The 23,915-nt window shown below is 54.2% G+C and overlaps 2 protein-coding genes and 2 long non-coding RNA genes across 17 annotated transcripts in view; 2 read left to right on the top strand and 2 right to left on the bottom strand.

Moving 5' to 3' along the window:
• Positions 1 to 2,112, top strand: part of LOC123382306 — a 4,024-nt gene extending 1,912 nt beyond the window's left edge. Inside the window, exons 2-3 of the long non-coding RNA XR_006590505.1 lie at positions 249 to 352; positions 851 to 2,112. This is a non-coding gene — a long non-coding RNA (uncharacterized LOC123382306). The remainder of the gene's footprint in view (positions 1 to 248; positions 353 to 850) is intronic.
• The window catches only part of MAST1 (microtubule associated serine/threonine kinase 1), a 27,082-nt gene extending 9,499 nt beyond the window's left edge, over positions 1 to 17,583 (bottom strand). The window contains exons 1-13 of one of the 5 annotated variants that reach the window (XM_023245943.2): positions 17,442 to 17,583; positions 13,725 to 13,756; positions 11,672 to 11,760; positions 11,126 to 11,201; positions 9,164 to 9,242; positions 7,141 to 7,301; positions 6,872 to 6,947; positions 6,493 to 6,702; positions 3,947 to 4,048; positions 3,727 to 3,859; positions 3,581 to 3,648; positions 565 to 650; positions 267 to 475 (exon numbers count right to left, since the gene is read on the bottom strand). In XM_023245943.2, the coding sequence (XP_023101711.2) occupies positions 267 to 475; positions 565 to 650; positions 3,581 to 3,648; positions 3,727 to 3,859; positions 3,947 to 4,048; positions 6,493 to 6,702; positions 6,872 to 6,947; positions 7,141 to 7,301; positions 9,164 to 9,242; positions 11,126 to 11,201; positions 11,672 to 11,760; positions 13,725 to 13,756; positions 17,442 to 17,480 (1,360 nt within the window). In that variant the 5' untranslated portion in view covers positions 17,481 to 17,583. Of the gene's footprint in view, positions 1 to 266; positions 476 to 564; positions 651 to 3,580; positions 3,649 to 3,726; positions 3,860 to 3,946; positions 4,049 to 6,492; positions 6,703 to 6,871; positions 6,948 to 7,140; positions 7,302 to 9,163; positions 9,243 to 11,125; positions 11,202 to 11,671; positions 11,761 to 13,386; positions 13,559 to 13,724; positions 13,757 to 15,596; positions 15,618 to 17,441 lie in introns of those variants that run through there. The other 4 variants (XM_023245950.2, XM_023245958.2, XM_023245932.2 and 1 more) reach the window with 4 other exon arrangements.
• On the top strand, positions 10,938 to 23,915 carry RTBDN (retbindin). 10 transcript variants are annotated; one of them, XM_023245984.2, is made up of 9 exons: positions 10,975 to 11,036; positions 11,367 to 11,443; positions 15,312 to 15,446; positions 18,905 to 19,090; positions 21,295 to 21,469; positions 22,048 to 22,114; positions 22,211 to 22,321; positions 22,831 to 22,927; positions 23,467 to 23,915. In XM_023245984.2, exons 4-9 carry the CDS (start codon positions 19,076 to 19,078, stop codon positions 23,692 to 23,694), a joined length of 693 nt encoding a protein of 230 aa, XP_023101752.1. In that variant the 5' UTR covers positions 10,975 to 11,036; positions 11,367 to 11,443; positions 15,312 to 15,446; positions 18,905 to 19,075; the 3' UTR covers positions 23,695 to 23,915. The 10 variants fall into 10 exon arrangements, with proteins under 10 accessions (XP_044902270.1, XP_023101752.1, XP_023101777.1 ...); XM_023246009.2 differs by having other exon boundaries at positions 21,279 to 21,469; XM_045046321.1 differs by lacking the exon at positions 18,905 to 19,090 and having other exon boundaries at positions 21,279 to 21,469.
• Positions 21,840 to 23,468, bottom strand: LOC123382305. Its single transcript, XR_006590504.1, has 2 exons — positions 22,757 to 23,468; positions 21,840 to 22,265 (listed from the first exon to the last, which is right to left on the bottom strand). It is a non-coding gene; the product is annotated as an uncharacterized LOC123382305 (long non-coding RNA).

Genomic DNA, 23,915 nt, shown 5'->3' with positions numbered 1-23,915 from the left:
TGGATGACGGATGGGTGGGTGGTGGATGGGTAATTGGATGGATGTACTTATACTGAGTGAAACCAAAGTAGATAGATAGAGAAACCAATATGCGGCTAGATATAAATAAACAGATGAGGTGGGTAATCAATGACTGGATAGATAAATAGGTAGATAAACACACAAGTGGATAGGCAGTTAGGTAACTGAGGCTCAGACAGGCCACTGAGCAACTGTGACCAGCGTGCATCCCCCCATCTTCCCTGCAGTCCCACGGGCAGCCACACCTTCCACGTATTCCATGACCATGCAGAGGTGGCGCCGGGTCTCAAAGGAGCAGAACATGCCGACCACAAAGGGGTTCTCGGCGAAGGTGAGTATATCCCGCTCCACAAAGGCCTGCTGGATCTGGTTGCGCAAGATCAGGTTCTGTTTGTTTATCTTCTTCATCGCGAAGCGCTGCCTCGTCTCTCGGTGCCGCACCAGGTAGACAGCGCTGCAGGGGGAGAGAGCGAGGACCGGCCATCACCTCCGAGACACCCGGCCTCCGCCACCCTCCCCCCGCCAGAGCCCCGGGTGGCTCACCCGTAGGCACCATTGCTTATGAGCTTGATGGTCTCGAAGTCGTTCTCTCCGGGTGGTTTCTTAGCCTTGGTGGTGGCGCTGCGGCCCTGCAGGGGAAAAAGGGAGACCACCACCGCCATCATCATAAGACTAGAACTCTTATCGCCCCATTTTACACGTGAGGAATCTGCGGCACAGGGAGGGGGTGGACGGATCCTTGGTCAAGTGCCACAGTGAAGGAGTAACAAAGTCAGGACTGGAACCTGATACTGACTCTGAAGCTATATTCCTAACTTTTCTCCACTAGGAAAGAAGCCTACGAAATAATCACTTTCATATACAAAAAGCTACCAGAAATCAATAACAAAAAGCCCACCAATGGAAGAGAAAATACAGACAAGATATGTGAACTACAATTAGAGCTCTTAACCATATGAAAAGATGCTGAACCTCACATATAGTGGCCGAAGAGCAAATCAAAACACCCCCAAGATACAATTTTTCACCTAGCAGACTGGCCAAAAGGATCCAAAAAGCTGACACACTCTGGGTGAAGCTGTGTTGGAACAGGTACTTTTATGCCTTCCTGTCGGGTGTGTAAAATGGTACAACCTCCATGCAAGGTACTCTGGCCTATAAACAGAAGTATAAGTGCATGTTCCCTTTGATCCAGTAATTTCATTTTCGAATTATTGCTACAGATATGCATGTGAAAAATTACATATGTATCACCTCGCTCATTGCAAGATTGGAAACAACCCATAGGTTCATCTTTAGGAAACCGGTTAAATAAACACATGAGAGGCATCTGCGTAAAGGAATACTGTGCCACTGTTAAACAGAAAGGAATCGCTCAGTACACTGATTCAGTATTTTATTAAGTGGGGGGAAAAAGCAAGGAACAATATGTACTGTAAGTTTTTTGGCAAAATAGAGCTATCTAATCGTATTTAGGGGGTGCTCAGTAGCACATATACTAATATTTGGGGGGGATATAGGTCAATGGGGGGACAAGAGTGGGTGTAAGACATTTCTCTGTACACCTTTTGTGAAAATTATGTTTTTCTTTGGGACAAAGAGATTTATCCCGTAAGTATTTCACAAAAATGTATGACATGAAAATGTTAAATTTGTATGCTCCTAAGAACGTAGTCTAAAAACATCTGACCCAAAACTTGACAGAATGACAGGAAGAAATTGCTCAAAACAAGGATTTAACACATATTTCTCAGAAACGATTAGATTAACCAGGCAAAAAAAAAAAAAAAAAAGAAGAAGAAGAAGAAAAGAATAGGGACATGGAAGATTTGAATCACTCAATTGACAAGTTTGATTGAATGAAATAGGTAGAATCCTACAAACAACAATTAAAGATAAATACCTTTTTAGAGTTTTAGAGTTTTGAGTGATGTCATTCCATTACCTATTCAAAAAATTAAACAAATGGCATGCATAGTGAGATTCTGTTCAATATATATATTAAGGAAAGATGTGCGTGTGTGATGTGTGTGAATTCATAGACACAACTTGAAACAAAGGTTACGAATTCAAATGCCTTAAGGGGCCAGGCAGGCGGGGGGGTGGGGGGGGGCGGGCAGGGGGGGCACCATGCATGACTGGGGGGGGCAAGTGCCCCATATCCTAGGGGCAAGTGCCCCCACTTAGGGCCAGCTGGCTCCACCACGGTGTTATCAGAACTTCCAATTTTTCAAAAGAAGGCTCAAACCCAGACTGTGAGTCAAGATCTTCTCATCTCTAGATTTCGCTGCAATTTGAAAAAACAAAAACAAACTAACAAACAAACAAACAGAGCAGTGCCGAGTCCAGAGAAAGCGCATGTGCGGCCACTAGAGCCGGCAGTTCTCACAGAAGGAACATCTGTCAAAGCGTGGCTGACTTAGAGGTGGGATCACGGCAGTTTTCACTGTTAAGTGGCTAATGCAGAGACATCCAACCGACTCAAAACCCCACGCGGGGTTCCTCACGATCCATATGGATCAATTCTGCTCCTGGCTGTGTACCCATAGGACTGAAACGGTTAGACACACGTGTCCACGGCAGCACTTTCACTTTCAGACAGCAGCCAAAAGACGGGAACAACCCAATGTCCACCAAGAGACAAAGGATAAGCAAATGCAGAAGACGCGTCCAATGGAATACGATTCAGCCATAAAAAGGAACCAAGCGCTGACTCATGTCACGACATGGATAAACCTTGAAAACATTGTGCCGGGCACAAAAGGCCACAGAGTGAAAGTAAATTTATATGAAATATCCAGAAATATATATGAAATACACATTGAGGCCAACTATGAAATTGCCATGAAATATCCAGAATGGGCAAATCTATAGTGTCCCAATTCAGAGGTTGCCAGGAGGGTGGGGGGAGGGGGGGCAGGGAGAGTGGGAAGTAACTGCTTAATGGGTATATGGTTTCCTCTGGGGGTAACGAAAATGTTCCAGAGCTAGATAGAGGTGAGGGTTAGGGTTAGGGTTATACCTTATTGTGAATATACTAAAACCCACTGAATTGTTCATTTTATTTTATTTTATTTTTTTTAATTTTTTTTTTAACGTTTATTTATTTTTGAGACAGGGAGAGACAGAGCATGAACGGGGGAGGGTCAGAGAGAGGGAGACACAGAATCTGAAACAGGCTCCAGGCTCTGAGCTGTCAGCACAGAGCCCGACGCGGGGCTCGAACTCACAGAGTGCAAGATCGTGACCTGAGCCGAAGTCGGCCGCTTAACCGACTGAGCCACCCAGGCGCCCCAAGAATTGTTCATTTTATAACGAATGCTTAAAATAGTACGTTTTAGGTACCATGGGTACATGGTTGGATTATGTGTATTTTACCATGAAAAGAGAAAAGGCCCACGGAGGAATGGCGATGATTAACCCAGTTCACAGATGGGGAAACTGAGGCTTGGACCACGGACCAAGAGATCCACCCAGCCTGAGGACCCAGAGCCAGGAGGTGAGCCCTGGCCTGTCCTGCCGGAACCAGAGTGCTGACCGCTGGCCCTCTTGGCCTTACCTCAGAGAGGTCGTCCTGCTCCGGTGTATTGGAACCACCGCTGTCCTGTTCCTCCAGGTGCACCACGTCTAGGAAGGGGCTGAGTGTGAGCGGAGGCTGGGGTCCGGGTGGGTTCACCCCAGCCCCCTGCACCCACCAGCCAGCACCTGGAAAGGGGTCACGGGTGAGGCCCAGCTGGCGGATGATGTAGCGGGGGATGTCAGTCTTGACAAGGTGGCCTTCCTTGGCGTGGCCCTCCGCCGCCTCCAGCAAGTGGTAGAACTCCTCGGGGTTGAATTCCTGGGGCAGGGCAGCAGCAGGCTCAGGGTGGGCTCCAACCCTCCCCCAACCCCTACCCGCCCCCCCCCCAACGCCCAGTCCCCTCACCAGGCACTCCAGAAGCCTCGCGGGGCGCGAGATGATGATGAGCAGCTTCTTGACCAGCTGAGTGACGAAGGCAACCTCCATGCTCTCTGAGCGTTCATAGGCCTGGGGCGGCGGGCACAGTGGGGGTAGGTTTCACAGGTGCCCGGCTTCAGCCAGGCCCCTCTCCCCACCCCAGTGGGTGCACACTGTTGCTGTTGTCCCATTTTACAGGTGAGAAAACTGAGGCTCGGGCCACACGGTAAAAAAGAATGACAATGACGGTAGCCAGTGTTGTCCTAAAACCTTCTCTCGTTCATCTTCAAAACAGCCTATGCTCCAGGCCAAGTTAGAATCCCTCCACCCCGGGCATGCTTTCCCCTCCGGTCCCTGTGTGGCTACCTGATCCGTGTCTAAAGTCGCACCCCACCTCCTGGCTGTGCGCTCAATCATCATTAATGACCGTACTCTGGGATAGAAACTCTGGGATAGAAACTCTGGGATAGAAAACAGGAATGTTTTCTATCCCATGAACCCCCTTCTACCAGGCCAAATGTTAATTTCTCTATCGTGTCTATCAAGGCCAAGACCAGGGTGAGGCAATGAGGCACTCACCCTGAAGCCAAAAATCTCAGCCTTCAAGGTAACTAACATTTTGATGCAGGGTGTGAAAAAAGCATGCAAAAAAAAAAAAAAATCCATGATAAGCAAAATAACAAAATTTAAGGGAGGAAGTGTGTGGGAATCTGTACATGTTTTCTCAGTGATTAACAGCTTTAATAAAAATATTGTTGGGGCGCCTGGGTGGCTCAGTCGGTTAAGCGTCTGACTTCGGCTCAGGTCATGATCTCACGGTCCGTGAGTTCGAGCCCCGCGTCGGGCTCTGTGCTGACAGCTCAGAGCCTGGAGCCTGTTTCAGATTCTGTGTCTCCCTCCCTCTGACCCTCCCCCGTTCATGCTCTGTCTCTCTCTGTCTCAAAAATAAATAAAATGTTGAAAAAAAAATATTGTTGATGATTAAAACCAGAAAAGTAAAATTCTAACAAATTCTGGTTTGATTATAAATAAAATACTCGAAATAATGTTAAGTTTTAATATACCCACTTTTCAATTTTTCCAATAATTACTTTAATAGCTTGGGGGGGGGGAGAAGATTAAATACTTGTCTCATCCCAGTCCCAGCCCTGATGCTTTTTATTTATCTTCTGACTCTCCTTATTAGAATGTCAGCTTCCTGAGGGCAGGGACTTTTGTTTGTTTTATTTCCAGGGAATTCTCCAGCTTCTAGGCCAGTGGGAGGCCTGGAACAGGTGCTTAATAAATATTTGTGGAATTCATGAATGAGCAAATTCCCTTTTTACAGCAGAAGGACTGAGGCACAGAGAGGTTAAGTGACTTGGCAAAGGCTCCACAGTAAGTGATGAGCTGGATGTGAATCTGGGCTGTTTGGTCTGTGCTCTCAACTCCTACGAATCTAGTGACAGAATCCAGACTCAAACCAGATCTGATGATGAATCCCGTAAGTCAACGTACTGCCCTTCAGGTCGGAGTGGGAGCCTGGAGCCCGAAGCCCCGTATTCTGGTCTTTGTGCCCTTATCCAACGTCATTCCCTGAAGACAGTACAGTCACTTGGCTTCTGTGCTCCTAGAATTTCCCAGATTGCCTTCTCACCTCAGGGCCTTTGCATGTGCTGTTCACCCTGCTCGGCACACATTCCCCCCAGCACTTCTCATAACTGTCACTTCCTCATTATTCTTGTCCCAACTTCAATGTCACCTCCTCTGGGGAGGCCTTCTGGACCTAACAAGGGAGTCCTTGACATTCCATCTGATTGCCCTGTTCTATTTGCTTCAGAGCCCTAAGCATCAGGTGAAATCACCAAATACCTTGATCTGTTTCCATGTTTCCTATCCACCTTCCACATTAGAATATCAGCCCCAAGAGGGCAGGGATATTTCTCTAGTTTGTTCACTGTTGGGTTCCCACTGCCCCAGCACACAGTAGTTGCTTAATAAATGCTACCCACTGTCATTGAGTTAAGTGGGGGTATCATCTTGTTTACTTTCATTCATTCATCCATGGAACCAAAATTTCTTAATCACCTACTGTGTGCAGGACACCGTGCCAGGCATCAGGGCCGTAGCAATGAACAGACAACCTCATCATCCACCCGTGGGACTGACATTTGAGCAAGTGAGACAAAAAATAAGATAAAGAAAAATACACAGGAGGACTTGGAAAGGGCTAAGTGCTAAGGAGAAAACTAAAGAGACAAGAGACGGTGGGTCGTGGGTTTGACATTTTAAATAAGGGGGTCTAGACGCCACCTGAGATGCTGATAGTTGAGTAAAGACCTGAAGGAGGTGGGGGAGGTTAAGTCCCTGCCTCCCCCACCACTCCAGACGAGCACCACGTCCTTGCCCTGGGGACCACGTCTTTCTCTCCCACCCCTGAAGTTCCACGGCGGCGCCCGGCACGTGGTAGGCGCCCTCTGAACGGAAGTGGGGTGAAAGAAGGCGTCGGGCCTGACCGAGCCAGCGCCCCCCCCCCCCGAAACACACACACTCACATCCTGCAGCAGCTTCTCCAGGTTCTCCTGCAACTCGTAGAAGTACACGGTGGTGATGAGGCCGTCGCGGGACTTGGTCAGGCAGTCCCGGGCCAGCTCGATGATCTGGTGGTGGATGAAGCTGAGCACGCCGTCGGCCAGCGGCAGCACGCTGTCAGGTTCGTAGGCACGGGCGAAGTCGCGCAGCTTCTCCTCCATCTGCGCGGTGGCCTGCGAGGGGGACAGAGGGCCGGGGTGCCGGCGCGGGGCTGCGCCCGGAGGCTGTGGCCGCCGGGAGCCTGCGCTGCGCGCGCCGGCCACCAGGGGGCGCGCGGAGCTAAGGCGAGCGAGGGCTCCCGCCGCCCGGGCCTCCCCGCGGCCGCCCCCCGCCCCGCCTCACCTTCGGGAACCTCTCCTTGTAGACATGGTTCATCATCACGATCTCGTTGTCGTAGGAAGAGGGGGAGCGCCCGGGGCTGCGGGGAGAAAAGCCCATCCTGTGTAGCCCCCAACCTCCGAAAGCAGCCAGGTGTTAGATCCCACCCCGCTCCCCCGTAAAACTTCACCCATCGTGCTGTAACCCGTTTAATCGCGTGGGCAGAGGTCTCACAGTACACAACCCCCCCCCCCAGACCATCAACTTGGGGTGGAGGGAGGTTATCTACCCACCTGAGGCTCCGCGAGCGGGGCCGCACTGCAGGAGAGCGGCGGCCACCATCTTCGTCTGTGATGCTCTCGGTGCTGCCGAAGTGTTTGGAAAGGAAGTGGAGCTCATCCACGGTGGGCTGGTAGGGCAGCTGGTGCAGGCGCTCCTGGGAGGAGCAGGAAGACTGGGGGGAGGAGCGGGGCCGGGGTCAGAGCCACCGCAGTCCCCCCACAGCTCGCGACCCTGGGCTGGGACTCCTGGGGCTGATGGGCCACTGGGCAGGGTCGGGATCAGGACCTGGTTTATGATCCTTGGATCCCAGGGTCCAGGTTGGGACTCCTGGAGATAGACAGGGGGGACGGGGACAGACACGGATGCGAACTGTGACACACACAGATGTGGCCAGTGGGAGCCTGTTAAAGCCTGAATCAAGTCATATCCCTCCTCTGTTCAGAACCCTCCGTGGCTCCCACCTTACTCAGTATGGACCCTGAAGTCCTCCTCAGGACCCACAACATCCTGCAAGATCTGGTCCTGTCTCCCTGCCATCACCTCCGCCCACTCTCCCCATCAGTTACTCGGTCCAGCTGCACAGGCCTCCTGGATGGTCCTTGAACAAGCCAGGCACACTCCTGCCTCAGGGCCTTTGCATTGAGGGGCCTATGCTCCCTCTGTCAGGAGCATATCACTACAGATCACTCCTCCTTTACATCTTTGCTTAAATGTCACCCCTGTGGGTGACATTCACCCCTCTGAACACACATCCCTCACCCCCTATCCCTGCCTTATCTTGTTTCTTTTTGCTGTATTTATCTCCTGACTTACTATATCTTTATTATTAATTTATATTGCTGCCTGCTCCTTGAGGGCAGAGACTTGGCTCTCCTTGGTCCCTAGTCAGGGTCTAGCACGCAGTCGCGCAAACACAGACCCGCAGATATCAGTGGAGAAACACAAAGATATCCACTTGATTCTGCAGGCAGAAGGGTCTTTTGAAACGTTACATCACTCACTCCCCATCCCACCAGTATCTATTAAAATAATTTTTTCAATGCACATAACATATGATCTACAGAACCACAATGTCAAATAGCTCAGGCTGAAATTTTAGTAAAATTTAATATAAAGCAAAAAAAAAAAAAAAACCCTTTGTATGGCTTCCCATCACATTTAGAATAAGATCCACCGCCCTGCGCTGGCTGAGAAGCCCCAGCATGACCAGGGTCACCGCCTACCTCACCCTCGTTCCTCCACTTCCACCCCAAAGCTCCAGCCAGTTGAGGTTATTTTCAACTTTCAAATGCAACAAGTTCTCTGTTGCCTTTGGGAGTTTGCACATGCTGTTCCCTGGTCCTCTTCGTGAAACACCCCTCCTTTCCTTCCTCCACCTGCCAAACTCCTACTGATCCTTTGTCTTGGCTTCAATTCCACCTCTTCCAGGAAGCCTTCCTTGACCCTCCCCCCCCCCCAGCTGAGTCAGGTGCTCCCTCCTGTTATCACCTTACCTGGTGCCACTCCCAAAACAGCTCCAACACCCTGTATTGTAAATATCTTCTTACTGGTCTGTCTCCCCTCATGAGGGCTGCATGAATCCTTGGATCCCGGCCCACCTTATAGAGCCCACCCACCATATGACAGCCAGTCACATGATAAATGTCTGCTGAACATCATACCAATGGATGGATGAGTGGACCAGAGACACAGGCAGAAAAGGGGGCAGGTGCAGAGAGACTTTGGGTATTGCGGTGGTTGAGCAAATGTACTCTGGGGGAAGAGTGTGCTGGCCCCGGCCAGCTGAGACCCTTGGCAAGTGGTTCGACCCGTGAGCCTTAATACCATTATCTGTAAAATAAGTTGGCGATAGGCAGGACCCCCAAGAAGATACGCTGAGGGTGGAGAACAGGGCTTTCAAGGGGACCTGTAACTCGCCAATAGATGGACGGGTGATACCTTGGAAAACTAGAGAAACCCAAAACCCTCATTAAGGCCAGCGCAACTGCTGGCCTGGGTGAGGGCTCCCGCCCACTCGCCCACCTGCCGACTCACCGAGACGGTGGAACTGGGTGTGTTGGTGCCATAGCCGGACGAAGGAAGTGAAGCCAGAGACCAACGGCGTCCGTCCGCCCTGGAACCCAGCCAAGATGCTCAGAGGCTGCTAGGCCCCACTGGTTCCCCCCCCCCTCCCCGTCCTCAGGGTGTGAGGGAAGCTACTGGCTACCACTAGGGTAGGGGCTGGGGGTATATCTGTGCTCTACGATTCCGAAAGGCCCTCAGAGCCACAGAGGTAAGGAGGAAGTCTTCCAGCCGGGCACCAGGGACCTGGAGCAAAGATCAGGAATCCCCAAAGCTGCCCCCATGATAAAGTGCTCAGACTGAGGCCACTTGAGCCTTCTCGGAGAAGAAGCGCCCCTCTTTTTCAAATACACACACTGCCACATCCTCCCACATCTGCTCACTCACACACAGATACGGTCACTCCCACGGCCACACCCGCTAGTGTTAGTGTGACTCGTGTGGTTGAGATCACACACTGACAATCATACACCTTCACGCATGACTCCTCAACACGGACACACACACAACCCCTGACCCGTACACGGGCCCCAATCGCACGCTTCCCTACATGAACACACCATCACGCCTGCACACACACACGTACACTCACACACACACGAACACGTACACGTAGAGATGGAGTACTCACACTCTGAAACAAAGACGCACACTCCCTCACACACGTTCTACTCTGCCACGTTCGCACAGACACATTCAAGAACGCTCACGCACTCAGTCACACATTCAAACTCCCACGCAGCCACACATTCATTCACACTCCCACCAGATTGCACACTCACATGGAAACGTACTTGGAAGGGCATGCTCTCTCACGCATTCACACACATTTACAAATGCACAGGGGTACCTTCACACACGCTCACACTTGCACACTGATGCACGCCCCCATGGGCATATGTGTGGGCAGGGCCGCCTCACACGACCACAATCTCACAAGCCTACATTCACACATCCACATCAGCACAAAGATTGCATATCACAGGGACACACACTCCCAGGCATTAGCCTCCCTCCGGGGGGCGGGGACCTCCTAGCCCACCCACCATGCAAGCGACCAGATCAGGTTCCAATCTTAGAGCCCTTTTCTGGCTCCCTAATGCCTTCAGCCGAATTCCGCAGCCAAGGGGATCTCTCCGCAGCCACCCCAGGGAGGCATCCTCTGTCCCCACAGTCCTGCGTGACTTCCACACGACAGCCTTCACCAGTCTTTGCAGTGATCTGCGTTCTCTGGCCCGCCACCCCAACTCAACCCCGAGGACAAAGACTGTCATTCACCCCTTATGCTCAGCTCCCAGCTCGCACCACGTGTTCAGACAACGTTTTTAGAATGAATAAAGTTCAAAGAAAAAGAATCCCGCCCAAACATCCTGGTGACTCCCAGAAGTTTCTCCAAAACGCATCGGAGGAATCTCCTGCCTCCCCCAATTTCGCCAAAGGCCCCAAGAAAATTCATTAGTGACATTCTAGAAACCCTCAAAGATCCCCGTAGGGAAACCTATGATTGCTCCTCTCGGGCCCTGGAGAAATAGCTCTAGGTGCCCTTTCTCACGTTGGAGACCAAAGTCCCTCAATGGGCATCTTGCAGTCTGCGCTTGCGCACTTCATCTCCGTTCCCTGTCCTGTTGCTATGGAAACGCCCGGCCTGGAGCTAGAGGCTGGGGAGACTGAGACCCTGGGCTCAGAGCGCACGCGCTTTCGCTCCGCGGCAAAGGAAGTCCCACTCCCCCTTTGATTCCGAATAGGCGGTTGGCCCCGCCTTCTCATAGGCCCCGCCCCTAAGGCCTGGCGCTTATTCCCGCTGGGACGCTGGGGCACTCTGCGGGTCCCTCAGGCCCCGTCTCAGGTGCAATTAGGAGGGGAACAGATGGCGGCCCAGACGGTGGTTGGGGAGGGTCCGGCCAGGGTTCTAGGGCCCCGGGGAGAGGGACTCACCTTCGGGAGGAGGCAAACGAGAAGTGGGCGGGGGTGTTGGGGGAGAAGTTGCGGGGGCTGTCCAGGGGACTGCTACCTGTAGCGGAAAGAGGGGGATCTTAAAGCTTGGTATGGGAGGCAATCCCACCAGGCCGCTCAATCTCCGAAGCGGGTTGCCAACAGCAGCCCTTCCCCTGTTTAGTCTCGTCCCACCCACGTATGAGTGGGCCACGCCCCCTTAGCTGTAGCCCCGCCTCTCTAGACTGTTTTGGTTATGGAGTCAGCCCAGCCCCCCATCAGGCCGATTCTGTCTACATCTGAGATGGCCCCGCCCTTCAGGTACGGTACCTCCCCTCAACCCCACCCTCTTCACAGTCTTGCTCCGCCTGGGCCTCCGCCCACAAAGGCCCCTTCAGCCGATTGACCACTGCCACACAAGATGGCCCCGCCCTTTGCCCAATCTGGGTCCTCCTCTGTTCAGTCTCCGCCCAATCCTGCGGCACGGACACGCCCCTACCCCGTAGCCACGCCTCCTCTAGTCTGGTCCGCACCCACCACCTGTCTCACCCAGGTGTCCAGGCAGTGGGGAGTGGGGTCGCGGCAGCGTGGGCGAAGTGCTGGTCAGGATGAGGCTTTTCCGGTTACTGGTGCGGCAGCTGCGGGGAAGGCGAGGCAAGGGGACCGGGCCGGGGACCGGGCCGGGCCGCAGCCCAGTGAGTTTGTGAACCCAACCAGCCAGCCACCTTCCCATCTCAGATCCCCGCCTGTCTCCCATCTGCGTGTGCTTGGAGGTGCCCCCAGAGGATTGCTCGGAGGAGGAGGTGATGGAGGCCTAGGCAGGGCTGCGTATGGGAAGGGATGTGCGTGTGGCACGTGCGTGCAAAATTACCTGTGTGGATCATGTGTGACCATGGGAGGCACGGCGTCAGTCATGGAATGATAGGAGCGTATATTGTCTTGGGGGCTGTGCGTGACATCCTCTGTGTGTATCCACGTGTGGCGCTCAGTGTGTGAGTTCAGCACTGGGTTGGGTTTACCTTATGTGATAGGACCTGTACCTTTTGTGTCTGTGTGAAACAGTGTGCCATGCCACTTGCCCATGACTAGATGTGCCATTGTGTGTTAGAGCGCGTGCGTGCATGATTTTTGCTACATGTGTCTACGTCTTTCTGAGGCATTCTAAGTCTGTGTGATACCCTGCCCTTGTGTATGTGTGTGACATTCCCCATGTGTGTCCACGGGTGGCATCTACTGTGTGTGAGTTTCATACCCTGTGAGCCTGCCACCATGTGTGACATTCCCTGGATGAGTCTTCTCTATGATGCGGTATGATACTGTGTATCTCTCCGTCTCTGCGAGATTCCCTGTGTCATTTATTCTGGCATCTGTGTAACACCGCATGTGATAAGCTTAGGTGATGTCATGTGCTGTGACTTTCTTGGGTGCATAGATGTCATTGCCATACATGTGTCTGTGTGCGTCCTGGATGCCAAAATCGTGTGTGTGTATCGTCATGCATGTGACATCTTCCTGGATGTACACACACAACACTGTACCTGTTGGGCTGTTCATCTGTGTGTGACGCTGGGGGTGCCCCCGTGTGTCTGGGTGGGCATGACTCTGACCTACGGCCACTGTATGCGTGATGGCTCCAGGGTGTATCTGGGCCACTAGGGCTGTAATGTGTGCATGTGTGTGACATCATGTCCTACGTGACGCTCTGTGTCACTATTTTCCGGCTGAGGCTGTGTTCTTGGTGGGGGGTAGTTTGTGCTATGATAAAGCCCCCCCCTTTCCTTCTGCCCCTCAGGATCCCAGATTGTGAAGAGGGAGCCCCCAGCCCCTCCATTCCCCTCACCCCCTGCCACAGTGACTGAGCACATTAGCGAGGCCAAGAACACGCGGCATGGGGGCGGGGGGAGGCCAGGCTGCGGCTATTGTTCCGAGGGTGCCAAGTCCCCCACCCTCCCCTTCTTCCCCTACCCCCACTGGGTTGCCGGAGCCCGCAGCGCCAGCAGACAAAGGCGCCGCAACACCCCCCCCCCCACCAACAACCGGCGCAGCCTCCTCCCCCCTGCAGCGGTCCTCGCCGGCGCACAGTGCCCCCAGTCTCGGCCCACACTGTCCCCCAATTCAGCCCCATCCCCTGCAGAAGGCGCCGCACGGGCACCTCTGGCGCAGCTGGACGGGGTGCAGCATCCCGGGCCCCGCCCTGCGGCAGCGGCCGGAGGGGCGGCTTTAGTGGGGAGGGCCGGGTCAGGGTCTGAGGGATGGGGTTCTACCTCTTGGTGCGACGGAACATACTGCCGCCAGGGAAGGAGGGCATCGAGAAATTGGAAAGCGCTGTCCAGAGGGAGTCAGACATGACCCGGCGGCGGCGACATGGTGGCAGGTGCGGCAGTGGCGGCGGCGGCGCGGGGAGCGAGCGCGCGGGGCGGAGGCTGGAGCCGCAGCGGGCAGGGGAGGGCGGGGGAAGGGAGGGCCGTGCCGCTGCCGCCCGCCAGGAGGGGGCGCTGCTGCTCACCAGCGCTCCAGGCCCCGCCCGCGCGCGCGCGCCTGGCGCCCCCACCCGGACTCGAAAAGGGGCGGCCGGCCCTGCGCATCTCTCCCCAAGGCTCACCTGCTGCTTTTCCGGGGCAGAGGCAAATCCTTCTAGAAGGCAAGGGGGCAAAAGGATAGAGGTCAGAGTGGACCAGCAGCTGCTGCCTGCAAGCCCTGTCACCCCCTGGAGCGGCAAAAGTTGGGTGGGACAAGCTACTCATCAGCATCCTCACCCACACCTACGTTATGCACGGAGGGCGGGGCTCTTTGGGGGGGAGGGTACCAGAGTGATTTCTCTCCCGACGCCAGACACCAGCAGAGCCCAATGTAGGACTCCTGAGTTGGCACCTCCATGTGTGTGTGTGTGCAAATCAAACAGGAGCCTATGTGGAAAATATTTCTTGAGCACCTGCTGTATGCCAGGCCCTGTGCTAGGCACTGGGGACACAGCAGCAAATGAGGAAAAAGCTCCTGCCCTTTTGGGACTAGCATATAAAGAAGGGAAGCAGACAATAAATTAACACAGAAGTAAACATGATAATTTTAAACAGAAATAAGTGTCATGAATAAAATTAAGGTGATATGATGCAAAATGGCTAGGAGGAGGACACAATAGTCAGAGAGGGCTGCTCTGGGGAAGTGACTTTTAAGATAGTTATTGAAAAAATAAGAGCCAGCCATGGAAGAATCTATGGAGAGAGCATTCCAGGTAGGAGGAACTGCCAAGGCCCAGAGACAGGAATGAACTTGGTATGTTCAAGCATGAAAGTTGAATGAATGAATGACTCCACACCCCAAGGGTTCTACCCCACTCCCAGACAGATTCAGTGTTGGGGGTGGGATAGTTAGGGTCGCTCAAAACTGAAATTTGCAATGGGAACCAGACAATGGCCAAGTGGTCTTTTTCGATAATGGTAATAACAATTGCTAACTATTAACTTTATGTGTCCAGACCAGAAGAAGGTTGTGTTCTGTTTGTCAAGCACTCGGGAAGCCACGATAGGGATTAAAAGTTATGGAAGTCTGTGCCCTCTTCCCAGGAAAGCATCGGGCGGAAGGAGTGCCACCTTCCAGCCAGTTCAGTGTCCACAGGCCAAAGTGAATAAAGGAGGCTGGGTAGGGCTGCAGATGGAAGATTCTGGTGAGAGTTTCAAAAGTCTTTTGGTATGGACTCTAACCAGGGGAAAATGAGTTATGTTCTAGATCCTATCTAGGATCTCTGAAAGCAGAAAGCCCTGCGTTCAAAGCTCAGATTTGCCTCTTATAACCTTGGCAAATGACCTTCCAACACTCCAATGACCTTATAACCTTGGCAAATGACCTTCCAACACTCCAATGACCTTATAACCTTGGCAAATGACCTTCCAAAGAAGGTCCAGCAGACCTTCCAACAGACGACTCTGTGAGATGATTCAGGTGCCTGGCACCTTAGCATGAGGCCTAGCACATAGTAAGCACTCAATAAATATTAGGTCATAGGAGCAGGAGTTATTATGAATGGACATGCTGCTTGACAGAGGATGGGCCAAAGGTACCTCCCACTCCCATGGACAGAGGACAGACATATGGTTGGGGTCAAAGAGAACACTGTCCAGATCTCCAGCCATGCTCCCCTGAGCCACGGGTGACCAGAAATCCATTCCAGGTTTTCCCTCTGTCTTTGCAGGATCCGTTTGAATGAGGAGCAGCTGGGACCAGCCGGCTGGGTGGGACGACCGCAATGGCCCACGCGAAATCTAGACCTGGATTTTTCGGCCACGGAGGCCAGGATTCCAGATCCGGGTACACTCGGCCTTCGAGGGTGAGCCCCTGGGGACCTTTAAACACCTCCCAAGTAGTCCTCGAACCTAGCCCCATTTGCTAGCGCTCCTAAATATTCTAGAATAGAAGTAAAGGGCAAACTGGAGAAGTAGGGGATTTGGATCCTTGCGTCAGAGTAAACAGACGCCACCTCCATCACTAGCTGCAGAGACGCTCTGCCAAGCAGATTCTGCTTCTCCCAGTGGTTGATGGACGGCGCTGGGGATGGGCTTTCGAACTCAGGATGCTGTTCGTATATACGATCCCAGCTGCACACAATTGGAGGCCCTCGGGAGCTCCGCAGTTGTGGGACAGCTCCTAGGGGGTTGCATCAGTGGGTGGGGGTGTATCCAAGGCAGCGAAGTGGTTAATCCCGCCAGAAAGGAAGAGGTAGGGACAGGACTCCGGCGGGATAGCACAGACTAGGGGTTGCCTCAGGAAGGAACAGTGGGTGAGTGGGAGGATCCCAGGCTGGGGGCGGGGTCTTGAGCGTTGGAAGGCCCGCGTGGCGATGAGCCAATGGGAGTCGGCGCTGGCCCGGAGGGCGGGAACACACCGTCTTGTAGGCTCCGCCCCTTACCGCCCTTTTCCTGGGGACCCGACGGCGCGGACCCAGTCTGGCTGCTTCAGCACCTGCTCTGGCTTTGCCGCCCCTTCCTCCCTTTTCCCACAACCCCTTTTCCCACCCCAGCACTAAAACGGGTGGGAATCCAGGGAAGTTCTCAAGAGCCCAAGGCTCTTAGATGGAGCCATTTGGGCTCTGTTCGAAAGCAAATTAGCTTTCCAACCCACTTCTGTCTCCAGCATCCTCCAGACACCTGGGAAGTCCCTCCTATCACCTAACTCCGATTTTTCCTGCTGCAGTGACGGATCAGCTTATCTTGGTCTCCAGCCTCAGGGATGGTAGGTTAGAGGAGTCCAGAAGTAGACCCTGGATGAGGGTCTCAATCCTCCCCTTCTTTGTCCAAGCTCCAGGCTAGGATGTAGCCTGAGTCTGGAGCCACCTAGGCTTTATCTAAACTCCTCCAGATTATGTAGCGTGGGTCTGGACTCCAAGGAGGATCAGAAGGACCAGACCCCAGGCAGGCCTTGAGATGAAGCTTTGATCAGTTTCCTCGCTGGGGTCAGTTTAGGGACAACATCGAACCCTCGTATTAACCCTTAGAAACGCAGTAAGAAGCTAGTAGAAAAGAACTCTTCTCAGCTTCAGAATCCCCACCCATCTTGAAGGTGGGAGTTCCTGACGCCTGGATTTCCCCACACTCCACAATCCTCAGTGTCCCACTCTGTGCAGTGGACTCACTCCCGCGCCTGCGCAGCCTGGAGACCAGTATCTTCTAAGGCTGCAAGGAGCTAAAAATCGCTCCCGCCCACCCACAAGCTGGGCTGGACTTGAGGATCTCGCGGGGGGGGGGGGGGTAGTGAAGGGAGGAGGAATGAAGAGTGAGGAGGGAGGCTGTCTAGGGTGTCTGTCCAATTAGGGCAGTAGGAAGAATCCTGGTGGCTGGGCAGATGCATGGAGGTCGCAGGGGTTCCCCATGCCTCAGAAAGGGGTTCCTGGGGTGCTGAGGGGCGAGGCTGCAGTATAAACATGTTTACTGCCTCTGCGGCGCCGGTTGCCCCGAGGGGAGCGAGCCCTGGGGCACTAACTTTGCTTTGCGCCCCCTCACCCCCTGATTGGCGCTGAGCCAGGGCGATGACTTCGGTCCCAGCCCCCTCCCCCTCTGGCGGGCCAGGTGCCCCTCAGGCTATCCTCGAGGGGGAGCGCTAGGCTGCACCCCCTCCGTCAGCTCCCTGGAGCCCCGGGCGGCGCCTGAGGGGCGGGGTCGCCAGCGCGGCGGGACGCGCGGCTACCGAGTTCCCCTCTGGTAGCGTCCCGGGGCCGTGGGAGGGGGCGCCCTGGCCGGCCCAGGCGCAAGTTCTCCCGCCCCCTGCCGGGCCCCGCCTCAGGGCTCCGACCCCTTCACCGCCACCCGGGACCGGGGCTGCCGCGTACCTGCAGCCTCCGGCGGCGAATCAGGCCCGAATCGTCCATGGCGGCGGCGGCTTCGGCCCCGGGGAGGGAGGAGGGAGGTGGCGGTAGCGGCGGCGGCGGGAGGAGGGAAGAGGGAGGGAGTGAGAAGCCGCGGGGACCGCGGCGGCGGCGGCGGCGGCGGCGGCGGCGGGGGGGGGGGGGTGGCGGGGGCGGAGCAAAGTGGGGCGGACCCGGCGCCGTCACTGCGTCTGGGCGCCCGAGCCCGGCCTCGGCCAAGGCTGCCCGCGCTAGGGGGGGCGGGGGGGAGGGTAGGGGCGGGAGGGGGTAAGCTAGGGAGAAGCTTCCATATGCCCCCAAGGGAGCCAAGCTAGGAAGAGACACCTTTGAGGAGAGACACTCCAGGAGAGAAACATGCCCATGGAGAGACTTTCAACCCAAGAAACACCCAAGGGAGACAGACATTCTCACTAAGATATATTCCTTACGCGGAACCCTCCCCCCTCCTCGCAGCGACCCCCTCAGGGAGACACATTCCCATGGATGGATAGTCTCCACGGGGACGCCCTCTCCAATCAGGAACTCTCCCCTCACCCTGAAAATCATTCCTAAGACAGATGGTCTCTGAGAGGTGACGCTGCCTCTCAGAAGCCCCCTGCTGCCCCCAAGAAGAGACATTTCCGCAGAGAAAAATCCCCACGGGTGAACGTGGGGAGCCTAGTGAAGACACCCCCAACGGAAGACCTCCTAAAAGCCATATTCTTTGTGGGAAATTGCCCCCACCCACGAGACCTCCACATCTCGAGAAGGTACATTCTTACAGAGTGACATTTACATTGAGGACACCCATCCTCGCGGGAGATGCTCCCAAAGAAAAACATTTTGCATGCCTATAAGCCCCCCTTCCCAACCAGAGCCTCTTCAGGGAGTCCTGCAGCCCCTCTAACGACCCCCTCCCTCACCGTCAGGATTAAGTAGCCAGGCCAGGCTGCGCTATATTTATAGGGGCGATTAGCTGGTAGTTGGGGAGGGGGGCAGCTGAAGCGATTTTCACACACACACACACACACACACACACACACACACACACACACCACACCCGTAGTGTTCCTACAGCTGAGACCAAGCCGACTATGCTTCCCAGAGTTGGTGCGGAAAGCGTCGGTGACCTCCCCACTCCAAGTCTAGGCTTTGGGGGGGCAGGGTGGGAAAGGGGCTTCCCAAGGGTCCTGGCCCATAATTGGCCAGGAAGGCCCTGGAGGGCGCGGTCACTGAAGGAAGCGACCCCTGCCGGCCAATGAGGGCGACGGCAAGGCAAGGTCTAGGTCCAGGTGTTCCCCAGACGCTTGTTTCCTCATCTCTGTGCCTTTGCCCGAGTTATTTCAATGTTTTCCTGTTTGTCGGCATGTTTGTTTGCCATGTCGCTGAGTCTGTTTCTCAAACTTCTCTGTCGAAGGCCCAGACTCCGCTTTTGTCACCCCTTCTAGAGCTGGCTTCGTGGGAGCTCTCCGTGGTGCTGATCTCATGCGCTCCTGTCCACGGTGCTGAATTCCGAGGGCAGCGTTGGGAGCTGAGGTCAGGGGAGGGAAAGGATTGGCGAAAGGCATAGCCCAAAGCCTGGACATATTTGACACACGAGCACCCTGGCCTACCCAAAAATGGACAAGGGGAAGGTGAGATCCACTATATCTTGATTTCTGAAGCCTATAGGACATTAGTGGGTGCCCATTAGGGGCCAGGAGACAGCACCTCCTAAATGGCTCATTTACTCAACACGTACTGAGCACGCACTATGTGCACAGTAGTGTTTTGAGATCTGAGCGTCCCATAGTGAAAGAGACAGAAAAAAACTCTGCATTAGCCTGATAAGACAGGGAGATATGTGGTAGTGGTCATTGCTCACAAAAACACATGCACACACTACAAGCACAGGCACACACACACGCTACACATATATACACGAACACGAACATACCAACACATGCTCAGGAAACAGACTCACATACACATAGTTACACACTCTGCAAATATGTATTTGTCAAAAATACACACACATACAAACACATTCTCCGCAAACATAGACTCACACACAAACACATACACATTGCAAATATGCACTTAGCAAACACAGACACACTGAATCCTTTACCAACACATTAACACAGAATGCAAACACAAAATCAGCAAATACAGACACACACAAACACATATACACATCAACTCACACTCTGCAAAGACACACGTATGCAAACACGGTAGTGTTAGAAAACACAGATATACACACACGCAGTGAATACAGACATACAGACAACATGTACAAACACTCAACAAACACAATCATACCAAACCAATCTCAGCTCAGCTACACACAAACTCTCCTCCAGCACACACAGTATCCTCCCTACACAACACGTGAACACACACACACACACACTCACATATCCACTGCAGGACTGTTCCTCTCACCGACTCTCCCACTATAATGTCAGCTCTGTGAGGCTGAGATATTCATTTCTTGGTCACTACTTCATCCCCAGGACCTGGCACACAACAGCTGCTCAACAAACATTTGTTGAATGGATGGATGAATTGAGGGAATGTTTGTAAGAAACTTGCATTCACAGAAACTGCAGAGAAACACACACATACGTTTCGGATGCAGACACATACTCTCTCCACACACATAAACACCCCTTTGTGTTCACTAATGGTCAACATTCATGGCCAAAAACCTTTATCCACTGACTTATCCACAACATTGTCACAGGACAGCCAGCCTAATCCTGCTTCCCCGTCCTTCACATTTATTATATCTGACTCAATTGGACACACTTGGCTTGAGATACATACAGGTCTCCTTAGCCAGATTTTGCACACACACATACACACACACACACACACACACACACACACAAAACCACTCAACCAAGACTCACACATACCATACCCTCACCCAACAAACACACATGCTTTACGCACACACAGCCATACAAACACACTCTCATCCAACACATATACACACAGATTGAGCTTAAACCACAATCTCAACATAATGCTCAGTGCAAGGATATATACACAGCAGTCCCAGGGCCACCGGCCTTTGGTCAGCTGGGGCAGGGGGTGGGGCCATGGGAAACTCCTCCTCTGCGTCAGACCACACCCCCTCTGGCTGTCACTCTTTCTTGCACTTGACCCTGAGGTGTCTCAGCAGCGCCCTAGACCTCAGTTCACTTAACAGGTGAGGGGTAGCCCAAGAGGGCAGGGGAGGGGAGGGAATTGTCTTGTCCCTACAGACCCTCAGCTTCCCCTACCCCGGGGCTTTTGGATTCCAGCAGCAAAACTCGAGTCCTGCCACACCCAAGCTTGGCTCCAAAGGGCCAGCCATAGTGGAAGCCCCTAAGCCGATTGTGGGCCGAGAGAAGGTGACCATGAAAGGAGCCAGCAGGGATCAAGAGGGAGGGAGGAGACTGGGCAAAAGAGCAGGAGGAACTGCTGGACAGAGGAGGGAGATTGAAAGAGCTGGGGTGTCCCTTTAGTTCTGAAGACAGCGGGAGTCACCTGAGGGTTGACAGGGTGGGAGATCCTGCTGGGTGTGAGGGGGAGGGGAACTGCGGTCAAACCAGAGGGTGGGACGCATTGGGCCTAAAGGGATGGAGGGGACGTGAGTCTGGTGGGGGAGAAGGGGCTCCTGGGTCAGAGGCAGGACTTGGTGGCCCCCTGGCATTTGGAGGTCCTTGGTCATTGGCTCCTCATCAACTGCTCATTCTCTGTTCTGCCTTGCACTGTCTCCTGAGTAGGCATCAGGAGAGTGTCACCCTGAGCTTCCAGAAAGGGACAATCAAACCTTACCCTATACCCCAGCTTACTCTTATCTCAGGTGGACATGGCCTGCAGGGGCCACACTCGACCCAGGGGCCTGCCCTGGGCCCTAAGACTGACCCTGGTGTGGATCCTGCTGGGGTTCTGTGGAGGGAGCCGCCCACTCCCAGCTCTGTCCCGGAGACACCATAGGCTGGCGACCGATTTCGGCACAGTCCAGCTGCACCTTGCGGGTGAGCACTCCAGACCCTCCCTAACTTCCAATGCCCAGGAAATCCCACATCACCACAGCAATACCAGACTTTCCTTCTGAGAGGGGCTTAGGATGAAGTACGGGTTGGGGGAGGTGGGCAGTCGGGGCTAGTGCTGAAGAATAGTAGTTAAAGTGCACAGATTCTGGACTCAGACTGCCTGGGTTCAAATCCCAGCTGTCCCACCTCATAATTGTGTGACTCTGAGCAAGTCACTTAATCTCTCTGGGCTTCATGTAAACCATGAAAAAGGGAGAGAAATAATAGACCTACGTCATAGTGTTGTGAAGGTGTGTATGTAAGCATATGAAAACGTGTACCACTATCAGGGACGTAATGAACGATAAGCTGATTATGATAAGCCATCATTTTTATTATTACTAGAAATTGCATTTGGATCCCAAGAGAAGTGTCTTTATTTTTTATGTTTGAGGGGCCCTGGCATAACTGGGGTCTCCCCTGTTCAAGGGGCCCCCAGGCCTTAGTTCCCCAATCCTACTTGAGGATCTAAGGCCCCACCTCACAGGAGTACCCTTCTCCATGGTCCTGTTGTCCTTCAGAGATGGACACGCCAGAGGCATCGGACCCTGGGGCGGTCCCAGAACGCTGTGGGGAGCCGAGCCCTGGGTGAGTACAGTACCCGCCAGCGTTTCGTTGTGTGTTTTGCTTCAGTTGGCCCTGCCACATCCTGACCCAAACGAGTCTGTCTTTCCCGATGTTCAGGTGCGAATCCTTCCTGGGACATCTCCAAGCTGCCCTCCAGAGTCGCTTCCGCCTGCTGTTATTGGGGATACGCCAGACGCAGCCGCTCTGTTCTGAGCTCTGCGATGTCTGGTAGGGGAGGTGGGGCATGAGGGGCGTGTCCTATGGTTTGGGCGGGACCAAAGGAGGGATCTGCAGCTTGTGTTTGAAGGGGTGTGGCCTGCCTCCAATAAGGCCAAGGTCTAAAAACGAGTTTAGAGGCCAGGTAAAAAGGGACGGGGCCTGTAGAGGACCCGGCTTTTAAGGCTGGCAGGACGGAGGCGTGGCCTTCCACGGACCTGGGGTTTTTTAAGGGGCGGGACCTCTTGCTAGAAAAGAGAGCTGAAAAGATTGGGGAACGTAAGAGGCTGGCCCGAAATAGATGGTACGAAGTCTGCAGGGATGAGGTCAATTGTGACAGAGCCCCGGGTATGTGTGGAGAATATAGGGTAGGGTGAAATCTGGAGGACAGCGTCTGTTGGGGCGTGGTCCTAAGAGGCGGGGCCTGGGTCTGGGGGCGGGACATACACTGAGCGAAGCCTTGGAGGGCAGGATCCCAACAGAACGCGACTGCGCACCTTCTCTCCACACACCATCCGTAGGTTTGCCACCTGCGAAAGTGATATTACCTGCGGCCCAACTTGGCTTCCATTCCCAGAAAAGAGGGGCTGTGAGCCTGGCTGCGCTACCTATGAGCAGGTGAGCTTGAGACAGAGAGTGCGGGTGAGAGACTGGGACCTCCCCTTACTATGTCCTGTCTTAACCCGCCTAGGGCCCGGAGTCCGGACTGGCACTCCCAAGGCTCCTGTTCCCACGCTTCCCCCTTCCGCAGCACAATCTCCATAGTGGGATACGTCCGTATGCTCCCTAGGGACCATTGAGTCTGGATTTGGCCTCCCCAAGGGACCGTCTCTGCTCTAGGCCCATCCACAGTTCCCCCTGGAAGACTCAGAAGCCTGAATTACCTTCTCTAAAGCCCCAATCTTAATTTGACCCTCCCCCACCCCAGCCCTGGGGCCCAGGAAGGATAACTCGCCCTCCCCTGTACTCCGCTCCTGCCATGGCCCTGCTCCCACACTCCCGGGAGGACCCAAAGCGGGTAACTGCCCGCACCTAGGCCGCGCCTCTGCCCTGGCCCCTACTTGCAAAGAAACTCGGGGACTCTAGGTTTCCAAGGCCACGCCCCTGAATTGCCTGGACTCCGCCCACTCGGGCCCTAACTCCACCCCTTTTCCCAGACCTTTGCCGATGGGGCAGACCTTTGCCGCTCAGTCCTGGGCTACGTGCTGCCGGTAGCAGCTCCTGGCGCAGATCACTGCCTCAACATTTCCATCTCGGTACTGCCGGGTCGCAGACACGAACGGAGGGCCCGGGAAATCAGTTTCCCGCGGTCCCGCCGCTCCCGCACCTGGATCCTGGATGCTGCGGGCAGCGGGAGTGGTAGTGGAAGCGGCAGCGGCCCCTAGGGGGCGCTGGGCCTTGGATGGAAGATGTGTCCCTTCTCCCCACCCGGCCCAAGACACCCAGAGCGCCACCCCTCTCCCTCTCCGCTTTCTAGTTTCCAAAGACCTGTCCCTCCTTCTGGAGTCCCAGAGACTAGCCCTTCTCCAGGTTATTAGAGAAATAGCCCAACTCTAGCTCATTTTCCCCTCTTCCCCCACTGAATAAAGTCGCCAGCTCGAAAGCA

This window comes from Felis catus, chromosome A2, assembly GCF_018350175.1.
Source record: "Felis catus isolate Fca126 chromosome A2, F.catus_Fca126_mat1.0, whole genome shotgun sequence".
Classification (NCBI taxonomy): Eukaryota; Metazoa; Chordata; class Mammalia; order Carnivora; family Felidae; genus Felis; species Felis catus.
Note: the sequence above shows the minus strand (reverse complement) of the source record. Positions and strands in the feature narration are given on the sequence as shown.

What these genes read in the sequence shown, in the direction of transcription:
- RTBDN (XM_045046321.1), top strand. Translation starts at nt 11,379, where the DNA reads ATGGAGTCAGCCCAGCCCCCCATCAGGCCGATTCTGTCTACATCTGAG. An exon ending in GGTACACTCGGCCTTCGAGG is followed by an intron (nt 15,447 to 21,278) that starts GTGAGCCCCTGG and finishes CCTATACCCCAG; the next exon opens with CTTACTCTTATCTCAGGTGG. An exon ending in TGTGGGGAGCCGAGCCCTGG is followed by an intron (nt 22,115 to 22,210) that starts GTGAGTACAGTA and finishes CCCGATGTTCAG; the next exon opens with GTGCGAATCCTTCCTGGGAC.